The 24,162-nt window shown below is 38.9% G+C and overlaps 1 protein-coding gene across 2 annotated transcripts in view; it reads left to right on the top strand.

Annotated features, from left to right (window-relative positions):
* LOC139744910 (leucine-rich repeat-containing protein 61-like) overlaps positions 1–24,162 on the top strand; it is a 39,084-nt gene that overhangs the window by 2,051 nt on the left and 12,871 nt on the right. Inside the window, exons 1-3 of one of the 2 annotated variants that reach the window (XM_071655325.1) lie at positions 846–1,285; positions 3,480–3,700; positions 21,373–21,507. In XM_071655325.1, the coding sequence (XP_071511426.1) occupies positions 3,595–3,700; positions 21,373–21,507 (241 nt within the window). In that variant the 5' untranslated portion in view covers positions 846–1,285; positions 3,480–3,594. Of the gene's footprint in view, positions 1–845; positions 1,286–3,479; positions 3,701–21,372; positions 21,508–24,162 lie in introns of those variants that run through there. The other variant, XM_071655324.1, reaches the window with a different exon arrangement.

The following is a 24,162-nucleotide window of genomic DNA, read 5'->3' as shown; positions in this document are numbered from 1 at the left end:
TTGGACCCCTGGCGAGGTGCGGGCACCTCTCTATACTGCTTAAATATCCTTTAGCTTGCTGGTTTTGTTAGCTAAGTCGAAATGATGGATCCCTAAGTAACATGTTAGGCTGAGAACACTATTTATTGCATTGTAGCTTGTACATTTAGTAAAGGACAAGTTCACCTTAATATACATTGTGTACATGTCGAATGAGTGAATGCTGCAATATCAGTTACACACATTAGTGAAAGTTTGAGGAAAATTGGACTATCTGTTCAAAAGCTATGAATTGTGAAAGTTTCAGTGCAGTCACTACTGGATGAGAAGACTACTACAGTTTGTGATGTCACATGTGTAGAAAAGCATAAGCAAATGTAAAGAGAAAATTCTACAGAATTTTATCTTTTTGGAAAAAGTACACATTCCCGAGACTAAAAATTGTTACTGACTTGCCAAGTCAGGTTCAGTCCCTGATATTGCTGGTGTGGTTTAATTCTGCTTACACAAATATTACTTCAATAGAATGACATGTGGTGTACAAGGTCAAGTGCAGTAATGATAATTAAGCTTCTCTTTTATTCCAAGGACCAACTTGGCCTTGTGAAATGAAACTAGAGCATACACTTTAATGTGTGTGTGAAAACCTAAAAAATGTGCAGCTTGAACTCCCAAGATCACTGCCCCTACCTGCCAAAATATCGAAAATCCTTCATAAAATCCAAAATTTAATCATTTCTTACTTGTGTCATTGTCAACCTTTCCTGCAAGTTTCATCCAAATCCATTAACAACTCTTTGAGAATTTTATATTTATTTTGCACATGGACAAACAAACCAGCTAGCAAACTAACGCCGATGAAAACATTTAACCTCCTCCCTTGGCAGAGTTAATAACTCAAATATCTGGTCGTAACATAACAAAATTATGATCTTACACAGAGCTCCTTTGATGCAGAGGGGCGGGAGGGTGTTGTGGATGGCCAACATAAACCGGTTTTCAGAGTAATTATAGTGTGAAATCGATCTCTTTGCCAATCGGCTACATGGGGGTCATCATGGCGCTCAAGTCCACGGTATGGAGACAGTGCACTTACCCACTTGTACATGACTTACGGTTTGGCGATACACGAGCACTGGCACATGCACAAATCCGACCATTGGTCCTGTAAGCCGACTGCTGGCGCGCAGTTGCTTCTCGGCTTGAGTAGATACGACTCAGCATGTGTAGATGGTAGACTGTCGATCACATGCTTTAAGTGCCTTCACCTCCATGAAGTGGGTTCAGGAAGACAGTAGGGGTAAAGGTAGGGGGAGAAGGGGAGGATCAATCCCAGCTTGTCCGGAAGACATGAGTGTTCTATCTTTCCCTCATCAGTTTCAGTGGGTGCCCAACTTGGCAGGTGCCTGTAACCTCCGGCATGTGCTCGCTGTGGCTGGGCTCTGCAAACCCGTCTCTGGTGCTAACTAAGTGGCAACTTCACTACTTTGTACAAGTAGATCTAGCTATCCTACCCTTCCTAATGCACTAACTCTCCTAATTCCTACCCTATTATCCTGATAACTTCCCATTATACCACACGTGTACTACATCTCCATATTCTGGGGTTACACCCATCTATTCACCCTCCTCTTATACTAACCCCTACAGTTGAACCTCTCGTATCCCGACAAGTCGGGAGCGGGGCTCATCCGGATAAGGGATTTGGCCGGATACGGGAGACTCAATGCTTTATACATGTACATATACATACACATGTACTGATGTAGCCCCTTGTAGTACCACATGTAGTAATGTGTATACTGCAACCTTTTCATTGTTACACTCAGTAACCAGAGACTCCAACCCCAAGCACCTTCTGATCTGGAGATTCTCCCGCCCGAAACCCCCTAGCAAACGGGAGACTCCAAGTTGATGTGTGCGAAGCGTGAAGTTCCTAGGGTTCTAGATGTTCTCTGGTGCTATCTTATAGTCTATTTTAAGGCTTATTTTTTCAAAATACGATAGCAATAAGTAAGAAATCCTTTCCACCGGGAGACACAGAGCCAGGGCGGGAGAATTCAAATCTCAAGCGGGAGAACGGGAGATTTTGCAAAAATGGGCTTTCGGCGGGAGATCTCCCGTCGAAAACGGGAGAGTTGGAGTCAATGAGTAACAGACAGCTACATTACCTAATACCGTACCGGGCCCAAGGTAAAAAGTGATAGCGCATTGCGATTGGGTTGCTCTCTTCCCCACACTCTCTCTCCCTCTCTCTCTTTGTGTGTGTACAATTTTTGAGTGTTCAATATTATTCGTTGCTTAGCCAATGACTCGAAACAATGCATGTCTATCTAGTCATATCAACGGCTGTGTATGGACCTATATGTGGCAATGCGATATGAGAGGACTCGAGCACATAATCTGTCCATGTTCTTGCGATGATTTGGGGATGTTTGGGGATGTTAAAATGTCTGAAGGTAAGCAATTTGGAAGGAAATTTGATGTAATGTATGTTAATCATGTTGGAAGTAATATGTAATTCATGTGTGTTTGTGTAGGAGTTCTCAAGGAGTTGGGAATCCCACTTTCCTCCCGTAATTATTAAAAAAAAAATCTCGGCGAGATTGCGTCCGTATAATAGAGAGATCCGGATAAAGGGAGGCCGGATAAGAGAGGTTCAACTGTATTTTAACCTACACCTTCCTACCTCTCACCCTGTACTACCCCACTATCTAGCACCTGCATATCCTGTCCATTCTCCCTATTATCCCACACCTGCCTACAGAGGGGGCACGTGCCCCACCCCCCAATAAAACTTTTGAGTGCCCCCTTTAACAAATAATTAATCAATTATTTAAAGACCAAAATGAACAATAAAGGCACTTTTCTTGTCTAAAAGTTCTCAATTTCATATCTGAAATGCAAAATTTAGAGGCAAAAATTATGCAGCATTTACATTGTTATATCTATACACTGATATTTACTTATGAGTAAATTTAGTGTATAGACGGTAGCCTTGCATCCTCCAGTATGCCCCCTGAAACTATCCTTCAGTAAACCTTTCATTTTTCCTTTTCTTCTAAGCTTTCTAGCATTATAAGAATAATTTTCAATGCTCGAACAATGCAATCACGTTTAAGCTTTTAATGACTACATTTCAGACATGGGCAAAGTGAAAGTGGCTCGCTTGCTCTGCTCGTACCTAGTAAAATGAATAGTTTTCATAAGTTTTGATCATAGTCCTTCGCAGTGATTTTTTTTTAAATTCCCTAGAAATTTGATTTAAAAAGCTCTGTAAACACGACTTTTATACTCTGTTATTCACAAAAAGTCCTTACCCTCCCGCTCGGTTGCTTTGGCATTGAACTATTGAATGTCATGCCCATGTTTCTATGATTTTACATATGTTTGCATGTGTGTGTGTGTGTGTGTGTGTGTGTGTGTTTGTGTGACAACTTACTACTTCTTTGTGGGTAGAACTCTCTACTTTGTACATTGTCCCTTCCTACCCCACACAGCTTTGATTCTGTCTACTGCCTGGCAACACTGCAGAACTTAAAGGACCTGCGGTTCCAGGACCCACTCCAGGAATGGACAAACCCCATCTGCCAGGGCACCAGCTATCACTCCACCATGACATCTCACTTCTGCCACCTGCGCATGTTGGATGGTGAGCGAATGAGCGGCCAGGGGAGTGAAGTCTATACGGTCATGCGGCAGCTGGACAGAACAGTAGCAAGTGCGTTCCTTGTCTGCATGCAATCTGCATTCGTTCCATGGAAAGCTATTACCTTTCACTGCATTATTGGCCTAACGATAGAAACACCTTCTCAAAGTGCTCATAGCTGAGCCAGAATATACTTTGTCATGTAAAAGCAGTAATATTAATAGAATACATGTACATCAGTGAAAGTTTGAGAAAATTTTGACAATAGAATCAAAAGTAATGAATTTTTAATGTTTTGGTGCCACCATTGCTGGACAAGAAGACCACTGCTATTGTCAATCAGTTGGAAGACTACTTCAGTCGATGATGTCAGTATGGACAACAATGTAAAGAAAATACAAGGAGAATTGAGACAAAATATGATTTTTCATGAAAAGTACTTATTCTATCAACTTGTTACTGACATATGTTAAGGGTAATATTATCCCCCCACCCCTGCCTTCTAAAACTGGTAAGTCAAGTGCTCTTACATTATGGCAGAAGAGTGAACAATTTTTGAATTTTCTTAATATTCTTATGCCTCTGCCACGAAGTGTTGCCGGAGGCATTATGTTTTTGAGTTGTCTGTCCGTCCATCCTTCCATCCGTAATCAATTTTGTGGGCAGCGTATCTTAAAAACCTTGAGAGGTATCCTAATGGAACTTGGCATGTATATGTATGAGTGGGCGAAGTTGTGCCTATCAACTTTTGGGCGCACATGCTTAAGGTCAAAGGTCAAAAGATCAAGGTCAAATGCTAAAAATTTCACTATTTCCCCCATATCTATGCAATGCAAGAAGGTATTTTCTTGAAACTTAGTGTATGCATGAACCAGGCGCGGCGATACGGTGCAATTAACTTGGCAAAAGCATATGACCTTGAAGCCTCATTCGCATAAAGTAGACAGCTTGTGTACGCAAAACTGCTGGGGAAGTGTTGCTGGACAAACGCAATATCTCACTTCAGAAGCCATCAACTGATTAAATCTATACAGCAAATCAAAGGAAAAACTATTCTCTAACTCCCAATGTTAGTTATTTGGGGTTTTATTGAGGATAAACCTGTGAAAATAACATCAAAACTTAGCTTCAAAAACAGAAAATTTGGTCTCAAAACAAGTGTTATTTTTTCACATTTTCCTTCATTTGCCCCAAAATGAAACTTTGGTATATGACTTGTGGTAGTATCCATACTGGTACTGTGTTCTGAATATTTTTTCTGTATCATTTGGCGCATGGATATGTCCAGAAAAAAATGGAGATCACTGTCACTTGTGACCCATGCAAAAGCCATCTATAACGTAAGCAGTATGCAGTCCGATGTGTCAGTTTTTGTGCTGCCTGAAACAGTTGAAGCACATTGCAGGGTTCCTCTCTTGCCCACTCACCACCCTGTGGACCGAAAACTGAACCCTGTCACATTGCGCTGAACCTGACACCGCTGATTGGCTAAGCGTGCACTGACCAGTAGAGAATGCATGTGCAGGAGGATGATCTAGTTGTGTATGTCCAGTATTTTTTCTCTTAAATTCGGTTGTCTTTTTGCTTTGATTTTCACCTACTATACTATTATGTGAAAACAAGAAACTTTGCAGGTAGTGAGTCTGGTGTATACAGACTAGCAATATGTTAATCAATGCATATTCATGCAGTGAAGACTTATGTCCAGAAAAAATCGTAACCCTTTCCCACGGTCGACTCAAACAGAAAAACACACATATCTCGAAAGATAAATCAGCATTTTCGCCCAAAAATCATATGAAGGATGATATATCCATATTAGATATATGTGTGAAGTTTCAAGAGATTTGGTACTAAAATACGTTTTGTAAGGGAGATAGGAGGTGAACTTTCGAGATTTTTTTTTTTCCTTTCTGTCCGCACAGTGCTCGATGACCGTTACGAATTCCAAAGCTTTGGCCTCTTATCAGTGAGTTAATTGCACCGTATCGCCGGGGCTGGAACTACCAAATAAAGATTCTCCAGAGATAGTTTTGGGTCGTTAGGTCAAAGGTCAAGTGAAAATGTTACAATGTCACTTTTTTCCCCATATCTCACAAATAGTTCAAGGTACCGGTACATGTATCTTAAAGTTTTTACGGCACGTTTCGATTATGGCTCATAACTTTTGATGTATATGTCCGTTTGTGGCCAAACTTGGATAGTAGATGTCTCTTGGGGATTTGATGGTCACCACAAGGTCAAAGGTCACAGACAGGGGTCAACAAACTTTTAGGGCCCAATGTTCTGTTTTTACGAGGCGTTACGATTATGGCTCCTAACTTTTGATCCCTATGTCCATTTGTGACCAAACTTGGCTGGTAAATGTCCCTTGGGGAGTTGAAGGTCACAGACAGGGGTCAACAAACTTTTAGGGCCCAATGTTCTGTTTTTACGAGGCGTTACGATTATGGCTCCTAACTTTTGATCCCTATGTCCATTTGTGACCAAACTTGGCTGGTAAATGTCCCTTGGGAAGTTGAAGGTCACCACAAGATCAAAGGTCATAGGAGGGGTCAATTAACTCTGGGAGTTAGAAAAACAGTAATGTCACTTTCCCGTTCTGCAGAGTCTGTGCTGGACACGGTAATGTGCACTATAGATGTTTACGATCCCCATGCCGTCTCTCTGTACATGAAGCGGGAAGACATCGGAAACAAACATGCTAGGTTCAGTCCTGCCGTTATCCTTCTTTATCCCCCATCACCAGTGACGAATTGTAACTGAGAATCGTTCTTTCCATTGTTTCAATGATGATGATCATTTGATTTTTTTTTCTCGAAATACACGTGCATGATATCCGTTAAAACCACATTGCAAAGTGAAAAAAAATATGCATTCAAAAACTTCTCATGTAATGACACATGTGGCCAAAAATGGAAAAAAAAAGTTTTTGGAATGCTTGTGCAGCTCATCATTATATCCTTTCCATTTTTAGTTTGAACTTCCAGTTGTTTTGCTGGGTAGTAAACATAATACTAGTGTGTATAGTACATAAGAAATTGAAGCCAAATAACGAAATCATTGTGACCCCCCCCCCCCCCCCCCCTCGGTTCATAATAGCATTAAAAAGTTGAGTAATGCATGTTAATCTACTTGAGCCGGTTTTAAAAAACAACAACACACGCATTTAACGGTTTTAAAAAACAACAACACACGCATTTAACAGTTTTAATGGATATGGCTTTGTTCATTATCATTTAACACTGCATTTCACAATGAAGATTTTATTCTTTCAGAGTGCTCTATGAGGAAGAGATATGCGTAAAAAGGATCACGATCTTCCAAATTTAATCCTGTCACGTATCTGTCCAAGAATGGATGTAAAAAATGCAAAGAGATTTCGGAAGAAAATAAAGAATGCATTTTCAATCCTTTTGAGCGCAAACCTTATGTATACCTATAAGGTTACAGCCGAAATAATTCATGAAATCATCGCAGTCCCACTGGGCACCAACAGCCTAAAATACTCATCATGTTACGGTAAACATAGCATGCATGCTGCTGTTTTTGTGCTGGTGTGTAGAAAAATTTTAACAGATGCTTTTTCTACAACTTATTTTGTTCATTATCATTTTTCACTATATTTCATGATAAAAAATGGCCTTCTTTCAGAATTGTTCAATACATGAGGAAGAGATAGGTGTAGAAAAACCATGAATATCACCCTGCCGAGTACCTCTCAAGAATGCATTTACGATACTTTTGCAAAGAGATTTTCGGAAGGAAAATAAAGAATGCATTTCAACCCCTATTTTTTTGTTCCATCAATTCACAAATAATTCTTTTTTATTCTCCGTCAATAATAATGATCCATACTTGTGTAATAATGCAGAGACTGCTCTCAAGTTTGATTTATTGGTATATATGGTCAGTTTTACGGTAAAGGATGTAACTTTTAATTTTTAGCCTTTTGGCCCACCCTGAACACATAGATTTACAGATCTCAAAGATTTTTTCCCATGTGAGTCACCTTATGAGTAGCCACCTTGGGGAGCATAGTCAGGTCCAGGTATTGATGCGTTTTGTTTTGACAGTCACATATGTACCCTAAAAATGACCATTCAGTGCAGTATAATCATTATGGACGGTAATGGTTGGGATAGGATTGTTTATGACATATAGACCTCTACTTATAGATAGCCTGTTGCCATGGGGTACGTGTAGTTTACATGGGTGGGGTGACTGGAGAGGTTATGTTCATGAAGAACAATATTGAAATGATTGAAATCTTTATAATCTGTTTAGTCCTGGCTTTTCTGGAAAAAGTTACAACTTCTGAAAACTATATTTTGAAATTCAAAGGGTTAAAACTGTAGTCTGTGGGTTTATATTCTAAAACAAACTTAGATATTCAAACACATTTGCTGCTTTTTAATCTGCTTTTGCTAAAAGGTTGTCATTTTTAGAAACAGTAAAAGTTCTGTTAGCAATTTCTCAATGTGTTACCTTCAAAAACAGGCCTCCTAGCTGTCACAGGAGTCACACACACTGTACAATAACTATAAAAAAGAAGCCTTTGAAGCATAAAAAACAAAAGAGAAAACGATATGAAACAGAGTTGACTTGTATACCATAGAAAAAGAAAGCAAAATTCTAACTATCACATATAGGGAACTATACATTTCGTCAACATTAATTAAAAATTTGTAGACAGTCATGGGTAGGGTATGTATCTTTTCAACAGGCGATTCAACAACATGAATGGGATCTTGACCATAAATTTCAATTTCTATCTCCATGATAATATCACGCATATATTGATTATTCCAACTCCGTTTTTTCAGTTTGATGATGATCCTTCCATGGAATGGCTGATCGGTGTTTAAGATTGCTGTTCTATGACCATGATCATTAAAGCCTGTTTTCCCCTTGTTATATTTTACAACGCTATGTTGTAATCTAACCATCATGCCATCACATAGTCTATTTTGTATACCATTCTCATCAACAGCTGAAATTGATTTAACATACATGTATATATCTACAATTATGATGGATGGTTTATATCAATATACATCCCACAAACTGTCCTAGTCTAGCTGCAGTTCTAACTCATTGAAAGTGATTCTTTGTGCATTATGGTGAAAAGTTTGAAAAATGCATACAGCTGTACATGCGTGTAGCCTGCTCATGTTCTGCATTGCCAAAGTCATGGATACACATAGTATGCAAATATACAACTGAGCATAAAGATTTGAAATTATATTTTTCTTTGTCTCTTAACATATGTTGGAAAGTCTTTTTTTTCTGCATACAAATACATACTATTTTACATGTTACAACATTGTTGGTTATTTAGAAACAATGAGCTGCATTAATGTACTTCATATCACATTAAAATGGACCATTTTTGCATGTTAACAGTTATGCTGAAGTCTCCGACACATGTGTTGCTGCTAACTTTAAGCCGCCACAAAAAGGTGTTCCTAATCAGTGTACCTTTATTGCTACTGTTGCAGTTTCCTTTAGAATCATATTGCCACATGTAATGTCATAAATTCGAACTGAGCATCGCTCAAAGTGTACACAGTTTGTTATTCACTTTTGTAGAAGCCTATTTCCTAATAATAATAAGTATGAAGAGTAAACATTATGCACTGCCATAAAATGTACATCTGTATACTGTTATTCACATTTTATTGATGCCCTGTTGTTCTTCTAGCATATGGGGATAGTTGCTTACTGTAGTTTTATTTTTTTAAGTGAATACAGGACTAGAACTTTCTGTTAACAGTTTTGAAGCCTCCGAAACACATAGTTTGTTAACTGAAGCCTCCGAAACACACAAATCTGAAAATTTCAACTTTGTTAAAATAATCGAATTTCTTTGGGATTTGAATTGATAAATGTTTGTTACCAAGGGATAATTTGGGGCTATGTTTAAAGCGGCTCTTGCTTCTAGAACATTCTTTTAACTTAAAAATAGTTGGTCAGGTGCCATTTTTACCTTGGAATTTGAAGTTCACATCCAAATAATTGCAAGAGCGAATATCTGTCGGGGGAAAAGTGTTTTGATATTTCAAATATATGTTCACAGCAAATGAAAAGTTGCATTACATCCACCATTTATCTTCACTTGGTTGCTGTGGGTGACCAAAACATTCATGTTGTTTTTACCTAAATTCATCTAAAATTCCATAATAGTTACTTCATTTTTATGCCTCCGCCACGAAGTGGTGCCGGAGGCATTATGTTTTCGGGTTGTCCGTCCGTCCGTACGTACGTCTGTACGTCCGTACGTCCGTCCGTACGTCCGTCCGCTTTCGTTTACGCGATAATATTGACTTGAATTCTACCAAACTTGGTCCAAGTATGAAGTATGATGGGGCAACTAGTTGATTAGATTTTGGGTGAAATCCGCCAAAGGTCAAAGGTCAAGGTCAAATCATGAAATTGTATCCGTTTACGCGATAACTCAAGACTGGATTGAGCAGATTTCACCAAACTTTGTCGGAGGATGATGTATGATGGGACAATTACTTGATTAGTTTTTTAGTGAAATCGGACTAAGGTCAAAGGTCAAAGATCAAGGTCAAATCCTGAAATTTATCTGTTTACGTGATAACTCAAAACTGGAGGAAGCAGCTTTCACCAAACTTGGTCCAAGGATGATATATGATGGGGCAATTAGTTGAGTAGATTTTAGTGACATTGACAAGAGGTCAAAGGTCAAAAGGTCAAGGTCAAATGCTAAAAATGTTGCTATTCCCCCAATATCTATGCAATGCCCTAAGGTATTTTCTTGAAACTTGGTGTAGACATGTACTACTGCATAAAGATTCTCCAGAGAGAGTTTCATGTCATAAGGTCAAAGATCAAAAGGTCAACGGTTAGGTGAAAATGTAATATCACTTCTCTCACAAATGGTTCAATGTATCTTCATGGAACTTGGTACATACGCATGTACTGACTGGCAGAGATTATCTAGGGAATTTACGGGTCATAGGTCAATAGTCATGGGATCAAAGGTCAAGGTCAACTCCTCAATATTTTACTATTTCCCTCATACACTAGTATATGAAATGCTTGCATTATTAGTTTTCAAACTTAATATATACATGCATTACCTGATGGAGATTCTCCAGGAAATTTCCAGCCAGAATGTCAAAGGTCAAAGGTTAAGGGTCAAAGGCCAGGTTTCAATGCCCCCCCCCCAAAAAAAAAAAAAAAAAAAAAAAAAAAAACTATTTTGTACTGCAATTACATTCTTTCTTCATACCTTGGAAATTACTCAATGCATAAACTTATAAAAGGGTCCGTCAGAATTCAAGTAAAAATTCTCAATTCCCCAAATATGTGTACCTGCACTCTTCGACAGTTATAGCAAACCCAGTTCAAGGAAAGTGAACATTCAAGTCATTTCTGACAAACCTGTCATATCAATATTTTGCCAGTTATGTGAAACTGTCATGGATCACACATTGTGAAGACATTGTACTATACACCTGTTGGGAGAATCGTGCATTATGGCGGAGGCATCAGTCGCCATAGCGACATTTCTAGTTCATATTGAGCCTAAGAATTAAGCTCTGGAATGACAAAATATTGAAAATATAGACATTCCTGTATAAAATAAAGGCAAAGATAAAAATGGAAACATAATTTTATACCCTTGCCACATCAAAGTTACACCCTTTACTGTAAAACTGACCATATATCTTGTGTTTATGTTTTTCCTTGTTTTTAATGCGTACAGTTAAAACAAGGTACCGGTTATAATGAGGTAACATCGGCGGTCCCACAGACTTGTTACAATGGGGTGTCACTGTCTGTAGTAGTCTGCAAAAATATGTATGTAGAAGGTGAACTTGCGATACCCAGGGTCTCTTGTTTTCTGTTCATAATCATTTTTTTTTTTTATGCCTCTGCCCGAAGGGGGCCAGAGGCATTATGTTTTCGGGTTGTGAGTCTGTCCGTCCGTACATCTGTACGTCCGTCCCCATTCATAACTTGAATAATATTGAGTGGAATTTTACCAAATTTGGTCCTAGTATAAAGTATGATGGGGCAATTACTTGATTAAGGCTCGGTCACACTGCCCAGAAGTTGCGTAAACGTATGAATCACGCAAGAAATTTTGTTGTACGTGCTTGTCTGTTAAGAATTTTCGCTGATTTATGCGATGAAAATCACCGATGAATTGCGCAAGAACTACGGAAAGATCACACAAAAATCGCTAACAGACCACGCACTTTCAGCGCATAGGCATGCAAAGGCCCCAAATAGGGCGAATACGTGGTTGTGCGTGACGACTGAGGTCTGCAGTAAACCATGCATAATCTGTGCATTATCACTAATGAACTGCGTATGAATCGCGCATTATTTGCGCATGAATGCGATAGCGGCAACATTTTCGCGAACGATCACTGATGTTTCACTCATATTTCACGCATTGTCTGCGTAAGAACGACGCAAACTACGCAAAAATTACTTCAAACGGCAAAATACTGCGTAAACTTTTACGCGAAGCCGAGTTTTGACATGACGAGAACACCTCGTCTAAATTGAACTCACCATTTTGAATGTTTACACAAGAGAAGCTGCTATCTTAATCCTATTAGGATTTGACTGCCATACCCAGCATTACCAACGGTTAGCTCTCTCATGACAGACACCCCCCCCCCCCCCCCCCTCCTTTGTTTTTATCTCAGTCTGGCAAGTGTAAAATGAATGCATGCATGGGTGCACGCACACATCAGTGTGCTTTGCCGCACATTGCTGTCGCTATGTTGTCATGAGTATTCTCTCTGCCATTTCTACATGCCTGGGAGGTTGGAAGAGACTTCCCCACCTCCCAGAATGTGATATCTTTATACAATTCAGGTTTTAGACCTTGCAATCCCCTAAAACAGTGTTGAATCAATCCCTAGACTAGAGTGGTAAAGAACAGTGAAGTACTCTTGCAGAGAAAAAAGAATCCTGCACAAATAAAGATTGCACTTTCTTGAATACGTAATAAAACAATCGTGCAGCTTGTGTTTGGTAGAAAATTAACACAATATTACGATGCCCACATCACAATCGTGCAACAAGAAGTAATTTGGTCATCAGCAATGCATTTCCACTGCCGCAAATGTATAAGTGTCTTTGATGTAGACTACACATCTACAAACTGGTGCTGAAATAATCCTCAAACCCGAGTTGGAGGAGGAGTTGCACGTCTAAAATCTTTCCCAACTCGGGTCTGGGGATTATTTCGACACCGTTTTCTAGATAAGGCTAGTCTGAATTCTAGACCCATTGCCAATTAGATCAATTTTGCCACTCGTGTATGGATTCAAAGGAGTACTTTCTTCTGTTGTAGGTCAATGTTTGTACAAGGGATTAACTGTGCAGATAAGAAGCTTGGCTGGTGAGACAAAACGGTGTCGAAAACCCTAGCAAAGCATTGTTTTACTCGGGTTGCCTTAGACGGACTGCATTCCTAATGGAGCTGCTCAAAACCTGGCCAAGGCCCAATCACACTGCCCAAAAGTCGCGTAAATGCATGAACCACGTAAAAAATTTGAGCCTTACGCAATACATGCACGATTTGCGCATGTATTGCGTAAGGCTCAAATTTCTTACGTGATTCATGCATTTATGCGACTTTTGGGCAGTGTGATCGGGCCCTAAGATTTTGGGTGAAATCGGCCAGAGGCCAAAGGCCAAAGATCAAGGTCAAATCCTGAAATTTATCTGTTTACGAGATAACTCAATACTGGATCAAGCAAATTTCACCAAACTTAGTCCAAGGATGATGTATAAGGATGAATAAGTAATTAGTTTTTGGGTGAAATTGGCAAAAAGGTCAAAGGTCAAGGTCAAATGCTAAAAATATTGCTATTTCCCCCTTATCTATGCAATGCCTGAAGGTATTTTCTTTAAATTTAGTGTAGACATGTACTACTGAACAAAGATTCTCCAGAGAGAGTTTCAGGTCATGAGGTCAAAGATCAGGTGAAAAAGCTAAAATTTACCTTTTGCCCATATCTCGCAAATGGTTCACTTGAGGCATCTACATGGAACTTGGTACATATGCATTTGATAACTGGCAGGGATTATTTAATGAATTTAGAAGGTCATGGGTCAAAGGTCAAGGTCAACCCCTCAAAATTTCACCATTTCCCTCATATATATGCAATGCTTGCAAGTTTTTTCTTGAAACTTAATAAATACATTTATTACCGAGTGGAGATTCTCTGGAAAATTTCCTGCCAGAAGGTCAAAGGTCAAAGGTTAAGGGTCACAGGCCAGGCTAAAATGCAACAATTTTTCTATTTTATACTGAAACTAGAAAAGCACTCTGAGAGCGCAGACCTCCGCCAAGCATGCAGCTATTTCCACCACTGATCTTGTTCTATTATTTCCACCCATATGTACTGCATTGTGTGCGTAGTCGCCCGAATCCCAATATAGAAGCCTCTGTTACGTCATAAACCCTCAGCTGCACGGCGCGCCTCGCCCTAACAGAAACTAGAGCACGCACCTTAGTGCACGCATGCAAACCTCAAATGCGCGCAGCCTGAACTCGCAAGTTCATTGACCCTACCTGCTAAAATATCAAAAATCCTTCATAAATTCCCCCAAAATTCTCGGATCACTACCACAAGTTAATCGTTTGGTACTTGTGTCATTCTCAACCTTTCCTGCTAGTTTCATCCCAATCCGTTCACTACTTTTTGAGTTATTTTGCGCACGGACAAACGAACGAACGAACGAACCAACAGTAGCGAAAACATAACCTCCCCCCTTGGCGGAGGTAATTACACATTTCTTCATACCTTGAAAATTACTCAGTGCATAAACTTGTAAAAGGGTCAAAAGTCAAGTAAAAATCCTTGCATCCCCAAATACATGTACCTGCACTCTCATACAATATAGCAAACCTAGTTCAAGGAAAATGAACATTTAACACATGTGACAAACCTGTCATTTCAATATTTTGCCAGTTATGTGAAACTATCATTACACATTGTGAAGTCATTGTATTATACACCTATTAGGAGAACCATGCATTATGGCGGAGGCATACCAGTCGCCATAGCGACATTTGTAGTTCATAATGAGATAGCTGGTCAGAAGTTTTTTTCATATTAAAAAGAGATATTTGAAGTCAACGGCAGTTGATTTATTGTCATCAATGTCTGTGTCCTTCATAGTTATCCTTTGAAAGATAACATTTCTGCGGATACTGTAGCAGTGATGGACACGATGAGGTGGTTATTTGTACATTGTACTTCGTAGAAGCCAATACAGCTGTAGTTTACAATCATGAAGTTTACTGTCTAGAAAAAATACCTTGTTTACTCTCTACACACATAGTGTTTGTGTGTGGGGGGGGGGGGGGTATATAGGAATCACTCTGAGGTCGGGTGGCCGGTCGGTCAGGCCGTCGCGCCTTTGCAAAGTCTTGTGGATCGAACTCCTCTCTCATTTTTTTAGCAATTGACCCCAAATTTGGCATGTGTGACCGCTACCAAAGGTAGATGTGCAAGACACCTTCTTCGTTAGTATCGTATAATGCGTTGCCATGGCAATGGCACATTTTCATAAAAACTTGTGGATCGAACTACTCTCATTTTTTGAGCAATTAACACCAAATTTAGCATGTGTGACTGCTATCAAAGGAAGATGTGCAAGACACCTTTTTCATTAGTATTGCATGAGTTGCCATGGCAATGGCAAATTTAAAAAAAATCTTACAAAATCTTGTGGATCGAACTCCTCTCTCATTTTTTGAGCAATTGACCCCAAATTTGGCATGTGTGACCACTATGAATGGTAGTTGTGCGAGATACCTTTTTCGTTAGTATCGCATAATGCGTCGCCATGGCAACGGCATATTTTCATAAAAACTTGTGGATTGAACTACTCATTTTTTGAGCGATTAACCCCAAATTAGCATGTGTGACTGCTATCAAAGAAAGATGTGCAAGACACCTTTTCATTAGTATTGCATGAGTTGCCATGGCAACGGCAAATTTTCGTAAAATCTTGTGGATCGAGCTACTTTCTCATTTTTTCAGCAATTAACTTCAAATTGGGCATGTGTGACTGCTATCACAGACAGATGTGCAAGACACCTTTTTCATGAGTATTTAGTAATGCGTTGCCATGGCAATGGCAGATTTTCAAAAAAATCTTACAAAATGTTGTGGATCGAAGTACTCTCGCAGTTTTGTAGCAATTCAGTTTGAATTTGGGATATGCGATCAATGTAACGCATAGTTGTGCAAAACACCTTTGATATGTGCGTTTATAAATCTGTTGCCATGGTAACAGCATTTTTTTAACCAATCGTACAAAAATGTGTGGATTAACCGAATTCCTTCAGTTTTTAAGCATTTGGCTTGAAAATTGGCACATGTGACCACTATGGTACATAGATGTGCATACTTACTCTTTTGTCATTGTTGATCAATGCATTGCCATGGTAACAGCATAGTTTGAATGAAAAATCATACAAAAATATTTTGGATTCAGTTAACTCCCTCAGTCTTAGAGCATTTGACTTGAAATTTGGCACACATGACCACTGTAGTATATAGATGTGCAAACTTATATCTTTCATCAGTGGTGAGCAATGCGTTGCCATGGAAACAGTTTTTTTAACCAAAAAGCATACAGAAATATTGTGGATTCAGCTAACTCCCTTAGTCTTTGAGCATTTAGCTTGAAATTTGGCACACCTGACCACTGTGGTACGTACATTTTAGATGTGTAAACAATCTTTCGTCAGTGGTGATCAATGTGTTGCCATGGTAACGGCATATTTTGAATGAAAATCATACAAAAATATTGTGTATTCAGGTAACTCCCCCTCAGGGTGGTCCACAACTTGAAATTTTAGCATGTTGCAGGGGGAAAAAGTGATCTTGCGCGTGAAAGTATGTGCGCGAAGTCCCTTGCGGCCGGGGTCCAGGGCCCGCTTGAGGGCCCTGGAAGCTCTGGGATTCTAGATGCTCTCTGGTGCTATCTTAGCCTTATTTTGAACACTTTGATCACCATGATGACTCTGCAATGCCAGGATAAAAATCATTAATATTTGAAAAATTATGTTAATTGTTTGATTATGACATAAGATTTTAAATTGTTCTTGAAATGTTAATATATCGTCCTATACTCCTTACTCATAAGACCTTTTGAATATATTTTAAATAGATATACTCCTCAATGGGGATGCTATGATAAATGAAAAGGACATCTTGAACTTGTACTACAGTACAGCACACTGACTGTTTTTAATATTATTTACTTTCAGTTTCATATTGAAATGCCAAGATAACTGTGTACTCACAAAGTAGATGAGATGAGTGTAGAAAAGTGAGAACTGCACTTTTGCAGCCTACTGGTAAACAGACGTTTAGTTAACTTGAATGACATTTAACAAAAACTCAGATCTGGGTAATTCTATCCACAATAAGCCTTTCATCAATATTTCACTTAATTTTCTTTCTTGAAAGGTGTACATTGTGTCAGAGAGAAATTAAAGTTCCAAAGTACAGAGCTGCCAACCTTTGGAAGCACAAATTAGTACTCAGCAGCTCCAAAATTCGTATTTTTCCACCAGAATTCATATTTTTTCAATCTCCCTTTTTTTTTTTTTGCTACTTCGAATTAAACTCGTCGACTTATGAGGCCTACAGGCTCTAAACCTAACGTTATGACACATGCCGAAGCATCGAGCTGGTCACCAGCACGATAAAGATGCCAAACTACGCAATGTTCAGCGTTGATTGATTGCTTTCTCGCAATGAATGTGTACAAGTGCAAGTACAACTGTATGTACCTCCAAAAACTTGCTCAGCTGATTGTGGAAGCTTCCACTATCTAGCAGGGGACGGGGAATGCTTTCATCTTCTCATGAGAGCTTCTGTGTGAACGGATGCAAAACTCTGTTCTGTGTTTCCAATTATTGTTTACTATTTGAACATAATCATGCGTTGTTTTCAGGCTTTTTTATTTTATTGGATTTTAAATATCAGTATTTTCCGAAGTATTCCAATTCCTTTTCCCCTGACTGGAATCGGAAATTCTGCTATAACGATGATCGCAAAATGCCGCCTGTGTGTGGAAGCGCCGATGCAAACACTTGGCTTCACTTTCAAGTTTAAAGGAATACGCCATGTGCTCGATCCTGCCTGTAAGAGGTTACTGCAAGTTCGATGGATCGAATGCGCCATAGCTGAGCTGAGCTGAATGGCTTGTTTACGGTAAACATGCTATGCAGCTTACGTTCGATATGAAGAAATCATTACGCCTTTCACGAGGGGAAAACACACAAAACAAACAAACAAACAAAATACACCCATGAACGAATGTTGATAGCCAAAACTTTGAAAAGTAATAAGCAGTTTTGATGAGCGTGAACTGGAATTAATTGTCATTACACGTTGTATTTTACTGTCTAACCAGGTGATGACTGCATCTCATTGGACCTACTCGTAGTGAATTTGTCTGGGCATATGAGACCTTTAATTCATGTATTTCTGTGATTGCATTTTTAATTGACTGAATAATCAATCCTTTTTTTATTGTTCAGGGAACATTAGATATTCGATCAAGTACGCTATAATCGACTGTTCGATGTTTCCTACTATGCGCTAAAAGAAAGGCTATAGAAGTAGAATCATGATATCTTTGCAATGATTCCTTTAATTCAACTAATGAGCTGGTTCTTCGATCGATATTTCCAGGATATTTACACGCTGTTTATTCCAGTGCGCGCATTCTTTCGTCTGGCACGCACCTGGGTGTGGCATCTGCTTTTGTGGAAATTTCCACAAGGGAGAGGGGTGGTGTGTCAAGTTTCTTCGAGCCGAAGAGACTGCATACACGATCTCTTCGCTTTTATTTATTGTCATTCGTGCTTTCCCCTTGTTCTTTGCTGATATTGAACATTTAGATTTAACTTATAATATATGAAGGTTGCTATAGCACATGGTTCTTTTTGTTGTGAGGTGTATGTAATTTCTTTTTTTTTATCATTCTTGAGAGGGGAAAGAAGAGTAAGGGGGAAAGAAGAGTAAGAGGGAAAGGGAAATAAACAAACGTCACGTACGCTCAGCATTCACAGGAAGCCGTCTTTTTACACCAGTCACCAGCGTAGTTATCATCACCATCAGACATCACTCAAGATCATTTTAGCCTTTTCCTATCAACATTAAGAAACATGCATAATCCCTCGAGATAAATACCTAGGAAAATAAATAACAAATACAAAGTATCAACACCTCCCAACAACACAAACATTTTTATTTAGAAAATACAATTAAACAGCACATCAAAGCGGCTGCTGGGATCAAACTCCGAGCTCCGTCGCTTCGATTCGAAAAAAAGTATTGCAGCGAAGCGGAGAAATCGCCGTTACAAAAATAACAGTGCGAGACACGGAATTATATACGTTTACTTCAAAGTATAAAGGGAACGGATAAAGTGATATAAAATGGAAGAAATCGTACCAAACGAGGTGTGAGAAACGACAGAAATAAGTTTAGTAGTAAGCTTAGGCCCTAGCAAAATTTTGCAACACCGAAAGCTACGCGAAAATAAATACACATTGGAAACTCGGTATTGCGACGAGATCCTTGGAATAAATTCAACTTCGGCGCTCGAGTAAAATCTAACTTACTAAAGGTTCAAATGAAACGCATGGCTTTTTAGATAAAAAAAAATAACCCGCTGAATCTACCAAAAAAAAAAAGATTAAACAATTTGCATTTGCTTACTCCATCGTTCGTTTTTGTTTTTGATTTTTTTTAACGAAAGATGGAGGTAATTTTCTCTCTGTGGCAATGCTTTGAACGCATCTAATTTTGTGTAATTGCTATTGCCAATGGCAAGCTTCCTAAAGAATTGATACAAATCCTTTCAAATATACGAAACAAAGTCTAAGAAAAAATCCTGGATATCCTGACGTTGAATTCCAGTGGTATCATAAATCCTTCTCACTACCAAAATTTAATCATCTGTTCCTTGCGCCATTTTACCAACCAACTGTTCCTGAAATTTCATCCTAATCTGTTCCCAACTTTTGATTATTTTGCGAATAGAAAGACAGACAGGCAGACAAACGAACAAACAAACCAAAGCAGCAAGAAAAAAAAAATAGATAAAAAATACAACCTTTGGCGGAGGGGGGCATGTATTTCATATTGTTTGTTTTTGCGTAACCCGACAACAAGCGTGACAACAAGCGAGCACGTGTCAGCCTTCCTCAGCCTCCCTCGGCCTCCGACCCTCTCTTTCCGTTCTCTCTCTCCCTCTCACATGCATACAGGCGGCTGTCTGTGCCGCTGCACCGGCTAGGTGTTACTTCACACAAATTGCTGTGTGTGTGGATCCCGAATCAGAGCGCAATCCCATGGCATGTACATGTGAGCAGGTTGGTGAGGGAGACGTGAGTGAGCAAGTGTGTGATGTGGTGTTGTGCGAGTACTGTAGCTAGTTGTTGAGCCGCATTGTGTCGTGATCAGTGCCGTGACTGTGGATAAACTTTTGGCTCTTGTAAACTGCTGCTCCTTTCAACAAGGAGCACCCTATAAGTCATTTGCGAGTTAGTTACTTTTAGCATGTCGCAGTTTTTTTGGCATGGCGCTTAGAATGTCGCAAGTTTTGAAGGATGTCGCGCAAAAATTTTAGCATGTCGCAGCGACATGCTAAAACCCCTCGTGGACCTCACTGCCCCCAGTCTTTGAGCATTTGGCTTGAAATTTGGTACATGTGACCACTATAGCGTGTAGATGTGCAAACTTGATCTTTCGTCAGTGGTGAACAATGCATTGCCATGGTAACGGCATCTTTTCACTAATATGCATTCAAAAATAATGTGAATTCAGGTAACTACCTCAGTCTTTGAGCATTTAGCTTGAAATTTGGCACATGTGACCGCTATAGTACATAGATGTGCATATGTATTCTTTCATCATTGTTGATCAATGTGTTGCCATGGTAACAGCATATTTTGAATGAAAATCATGCAAAAATATTGTGGATTCAGTTAACTCCCTCAGTCTTTGAGCATTTGGCTTGAAATATGGCACATGTGACCACTATAGCATGTAGATGTGCAAACGTAACCTTTTAATATTGTTGATCAATGCATTTCCATGGTAACAGTATATTTTGAATGAAAATGATACACTAATATTGTGAATTCAACTAAGCCCCTCAGCCTTTTAGAATTTGGCTTGAAATTTGGCACATCCAATGCTATAATATATAAAGTTGTGTAAACTCCATTTTTTCTTAATGTCCAACATTGTGTTGCCATGGTAGCACAATTTTTAATGAAAACCATAGAAATCATCAGTTTATTTATCTTGCTCACTCAGTTTTTGAGCACTTGACTTGAGATATGGGACATGTGACCAACAGTGAGCAATACATTTATTCACTGTTGAACAGTGCATTGCCATGGTAACATTTTTTTTTCCATTAAAAAGGAAAAAAAAAATAATCCTGGTTGAGCTAATTTCCTCAGTTGTGGGTGGGGGTATATTAATCACAATGAGTGATAGTTCTAGTTTCCATTTATTTAATACATTTCATAAGCATTGCATGTGAAGATGCATTATTGGAAAGTACAATAAAGTAATGATAGTTTCACTCTGTCTGTTCTCATACTGTAACTAATTGAATAATAAAAATTTTAAAAAGGCAGTCCAAATTCGTTGACGTGTATACCTTTATATCTTGTTTGCTTGTTAATTCATCAACAGAGTTAGAAGAGCCATCTGCAGATCACACAAGGAAAAAAATATCCAGTGCATGGATCACGGAAGGATTTTGGGAGAGCAACGTGACACAGGACGAGAAAAGTGCCAATATTGAAGAGGCAGAAAACAAATTGCGAGGTATGTAATTGCAGACATTCCACTGAATAAAAAATGAACGTAAAAGATTTTAGTTCCGTAACTTTAAGTTAAGCTATCTTTGATAAAAGCTTACAGTCAATTACCATGTAGGCGCACTTGCAAGTTAGCTATCAGATTACTCAATGATAAGAACCACAAGATATCTCAAGATTTATGCTTTATCCAAGTTGTCGGGGGGGGGGGGGGGGGATCCCACGCGCAGTTAAAGGGGATGGCTAGTAACTAATCAGTGGAAATGCTGGGGGATGAGTGTTCCAATCCTTGTGGGATTCATTTAAGAGTACATTATATATCTATTGTGCAGAGATGCCACATTTCCGGAAATTTCTGGAATTCCGGATTTTTCCAAAAAGAGGGATGCTTTCCGGAATTTCCGGCAAGCTGGCAAAAAATGCATATTTCTAGATTTTCCGGGAATGCGTGAATAACTACTGAGATAATGCGCCTATTCGCTCTCTCCGTCTCTCTCGGCGACCTCCGTACGCAATACATGCAGCATGAAAGCAACGATGTTTTTCTTTCAAAGCATTTGCCAATTTGATGAGTGTCGTCATTGCATTGATTACTGTAATAATGCGTATTACGAGCGGTAGTACCGACGATCGGTATTATCCTGTTCAAATATGCGGTCTTCAAATTGGCTTGTAGTACCGAAAGTAATCGCTTATTTCAGTTAACTTGAAAGAACAGAGATTTTTTCCCATAGAAAAGCATGTGAATCGCGCACCGCACACCGCGAAGCAGCTAGAGCTAGACAGGCGACCATAGTGCCCGGCGGCCTTCCGCGAGGAGGAGCCGCATGCGGCGTACGTTTCCCTGCATTCTTCTAGCCGGCTCCAATCGGGCTAAGATCACCGGGAGTCACTGATGGAAGCAAAATGAATTGATCTCGCCGTGACACGCAAGGTTTTCCAAATAAATCGCTTCGACTAGCCGAATGCATTTTCAGCAAACTTTGTCTCAAATGAAAGGTTAGAATCTTACTTTTAATGTGATATGTGTTTGATTAATGTTCCATAACAGCAAAGTCAAGAATTCTGAGCAAACAATTCTTATGTGAATGCTTGGTAGGCACCATGCACAGTGCTGCATAGTTAAGGCGTATTGCGTTGTGCACGCACGTGTCACAGTTTTTGAATGGTGAAATTGGGCAATGGAAATTAATTAAAAATAACTACATGTTTTTCAATAAAATTACAACAAAACAACAGTCTTCTATGCTGCATATAACTGATCATCTTAACATAGGTATTTACATATTGTAATTCAGTATGTGAATGAGAAGTATCAGTAAATTCAGTATGTGAATGAGAAGTGATGACAAGTATGAGAAATATCAGTAATTCAGTATGTGAATTATTATACAGTATACTATATTCACATACTGATAGGTGTCAGCGCTGGAATCAATGAATTACATGTAATTAGCTTTACTGTACTACTATCTTTATTTTAGAAGCACGTGTGTAGTTTGTTTGATAGATACTTTATTTTCTGCAAATCAATATACATAAGTTACATAATCATGAAGATGCAGGAAATGATACAAAGTAAATTCAACGCAGAGTCGTTTGACTTGCATAAACCACGATACATAATCATGAACATGTAGGAAATATATGAAATAAATTTAACACAGTCTTTTGACTTGCATAAACAACGATATGAAAGAAATATAATATACAATATGCATGTCTATGCAGCAGTGATAAGAATAACATTTATAGTTAAGAAACGATTATGCAGAGGGCCGCCATTATAAGCATTGCTTGAAAAGATGGCCGGCCCGAGGAAAAAATAAGGACGTACTAGATTCGTAACAATGTAAATTCTGCTGCGAAGGTAGCAGGGGAAAATAAACTCTAGTGTGTGATGGTGGTGGTGGTGAATGTGTGTGCAGGTGCTTGAAGGTGCTTGAAGGTGCACAATGGCAGAAGGCTGGAATTTAGAATAATAAAATTGGTTTACTGAAAGAGGGGACGATATGCGTTGTTGCTATCGGGAGACCAACATTAGTTTTATAATTTGTTTGTTTTTAGTTCGTATTTGAAGTATACTGTAATAAAATGTACTTCTTTAAGTTTGCTTTAAATGAAAACAAGGAGGCACACTGTTTCAACTCCTCAGGAAGAGTGTTCCATGTATCCGGACCTTGATGTCTAATCGACTTTTGAGCAAGTAAAAGCTTCGGATTACTTAAATGAAAATCATGGGAACGACGGGTAGGGTATAAGTGAATATGGTCATTGGTTACTAGGGTATTATGAAAAAATGGTAATAAATTTCGAGTGTGTTTATACATAAATATGGCAGTTAGGTATAGATGTATATCATGGGCCTTCAAAGTTTTTAGGCGATAAAATATGGGATCAGTGTGAGTCAAAAAATTTGAATGTGTGCATATACGAAGAGCCTTTTTCTGGAGAAGAAAAATTGTGTTTAATTTTGTTTTGCTACTGTTGCCCCATACAATATTACAGTACATTACATATGGTAAAAATAAAGTGTTATATAACATAATTAAAGTTTGATCATTAATTAAATATTTTATTCTTCATAAAACACCAGTTGCTTTAGATATTGCTGTTGTAATATTCTGAACATGAGTATTCCAAGTTAGATTGCTATCTAGGG

The sequence above is a fragment of the Diadema antillarum genome, unplaced genomic scaffold (genome assembly GCF_040938485.1).
Source record: "Diadema antillarum isolate AM-2024a unplaced genomic scaffold, OU_Dant_1.0 seq00001218_RagTag, whole genome shotgun sequence".
Taxonomy (NCBI): domain Eukaryota; kingdom Metazoa; phylum Echinodermata; class Echinoidea; order Diadematoida; family Diadematidae; genus Diadema; species Diadema antillarum.
Note: the sequence above shows the minus strand (reverse complement) of the source record. Positions and strands in the feature narration are given on the sequence as shown.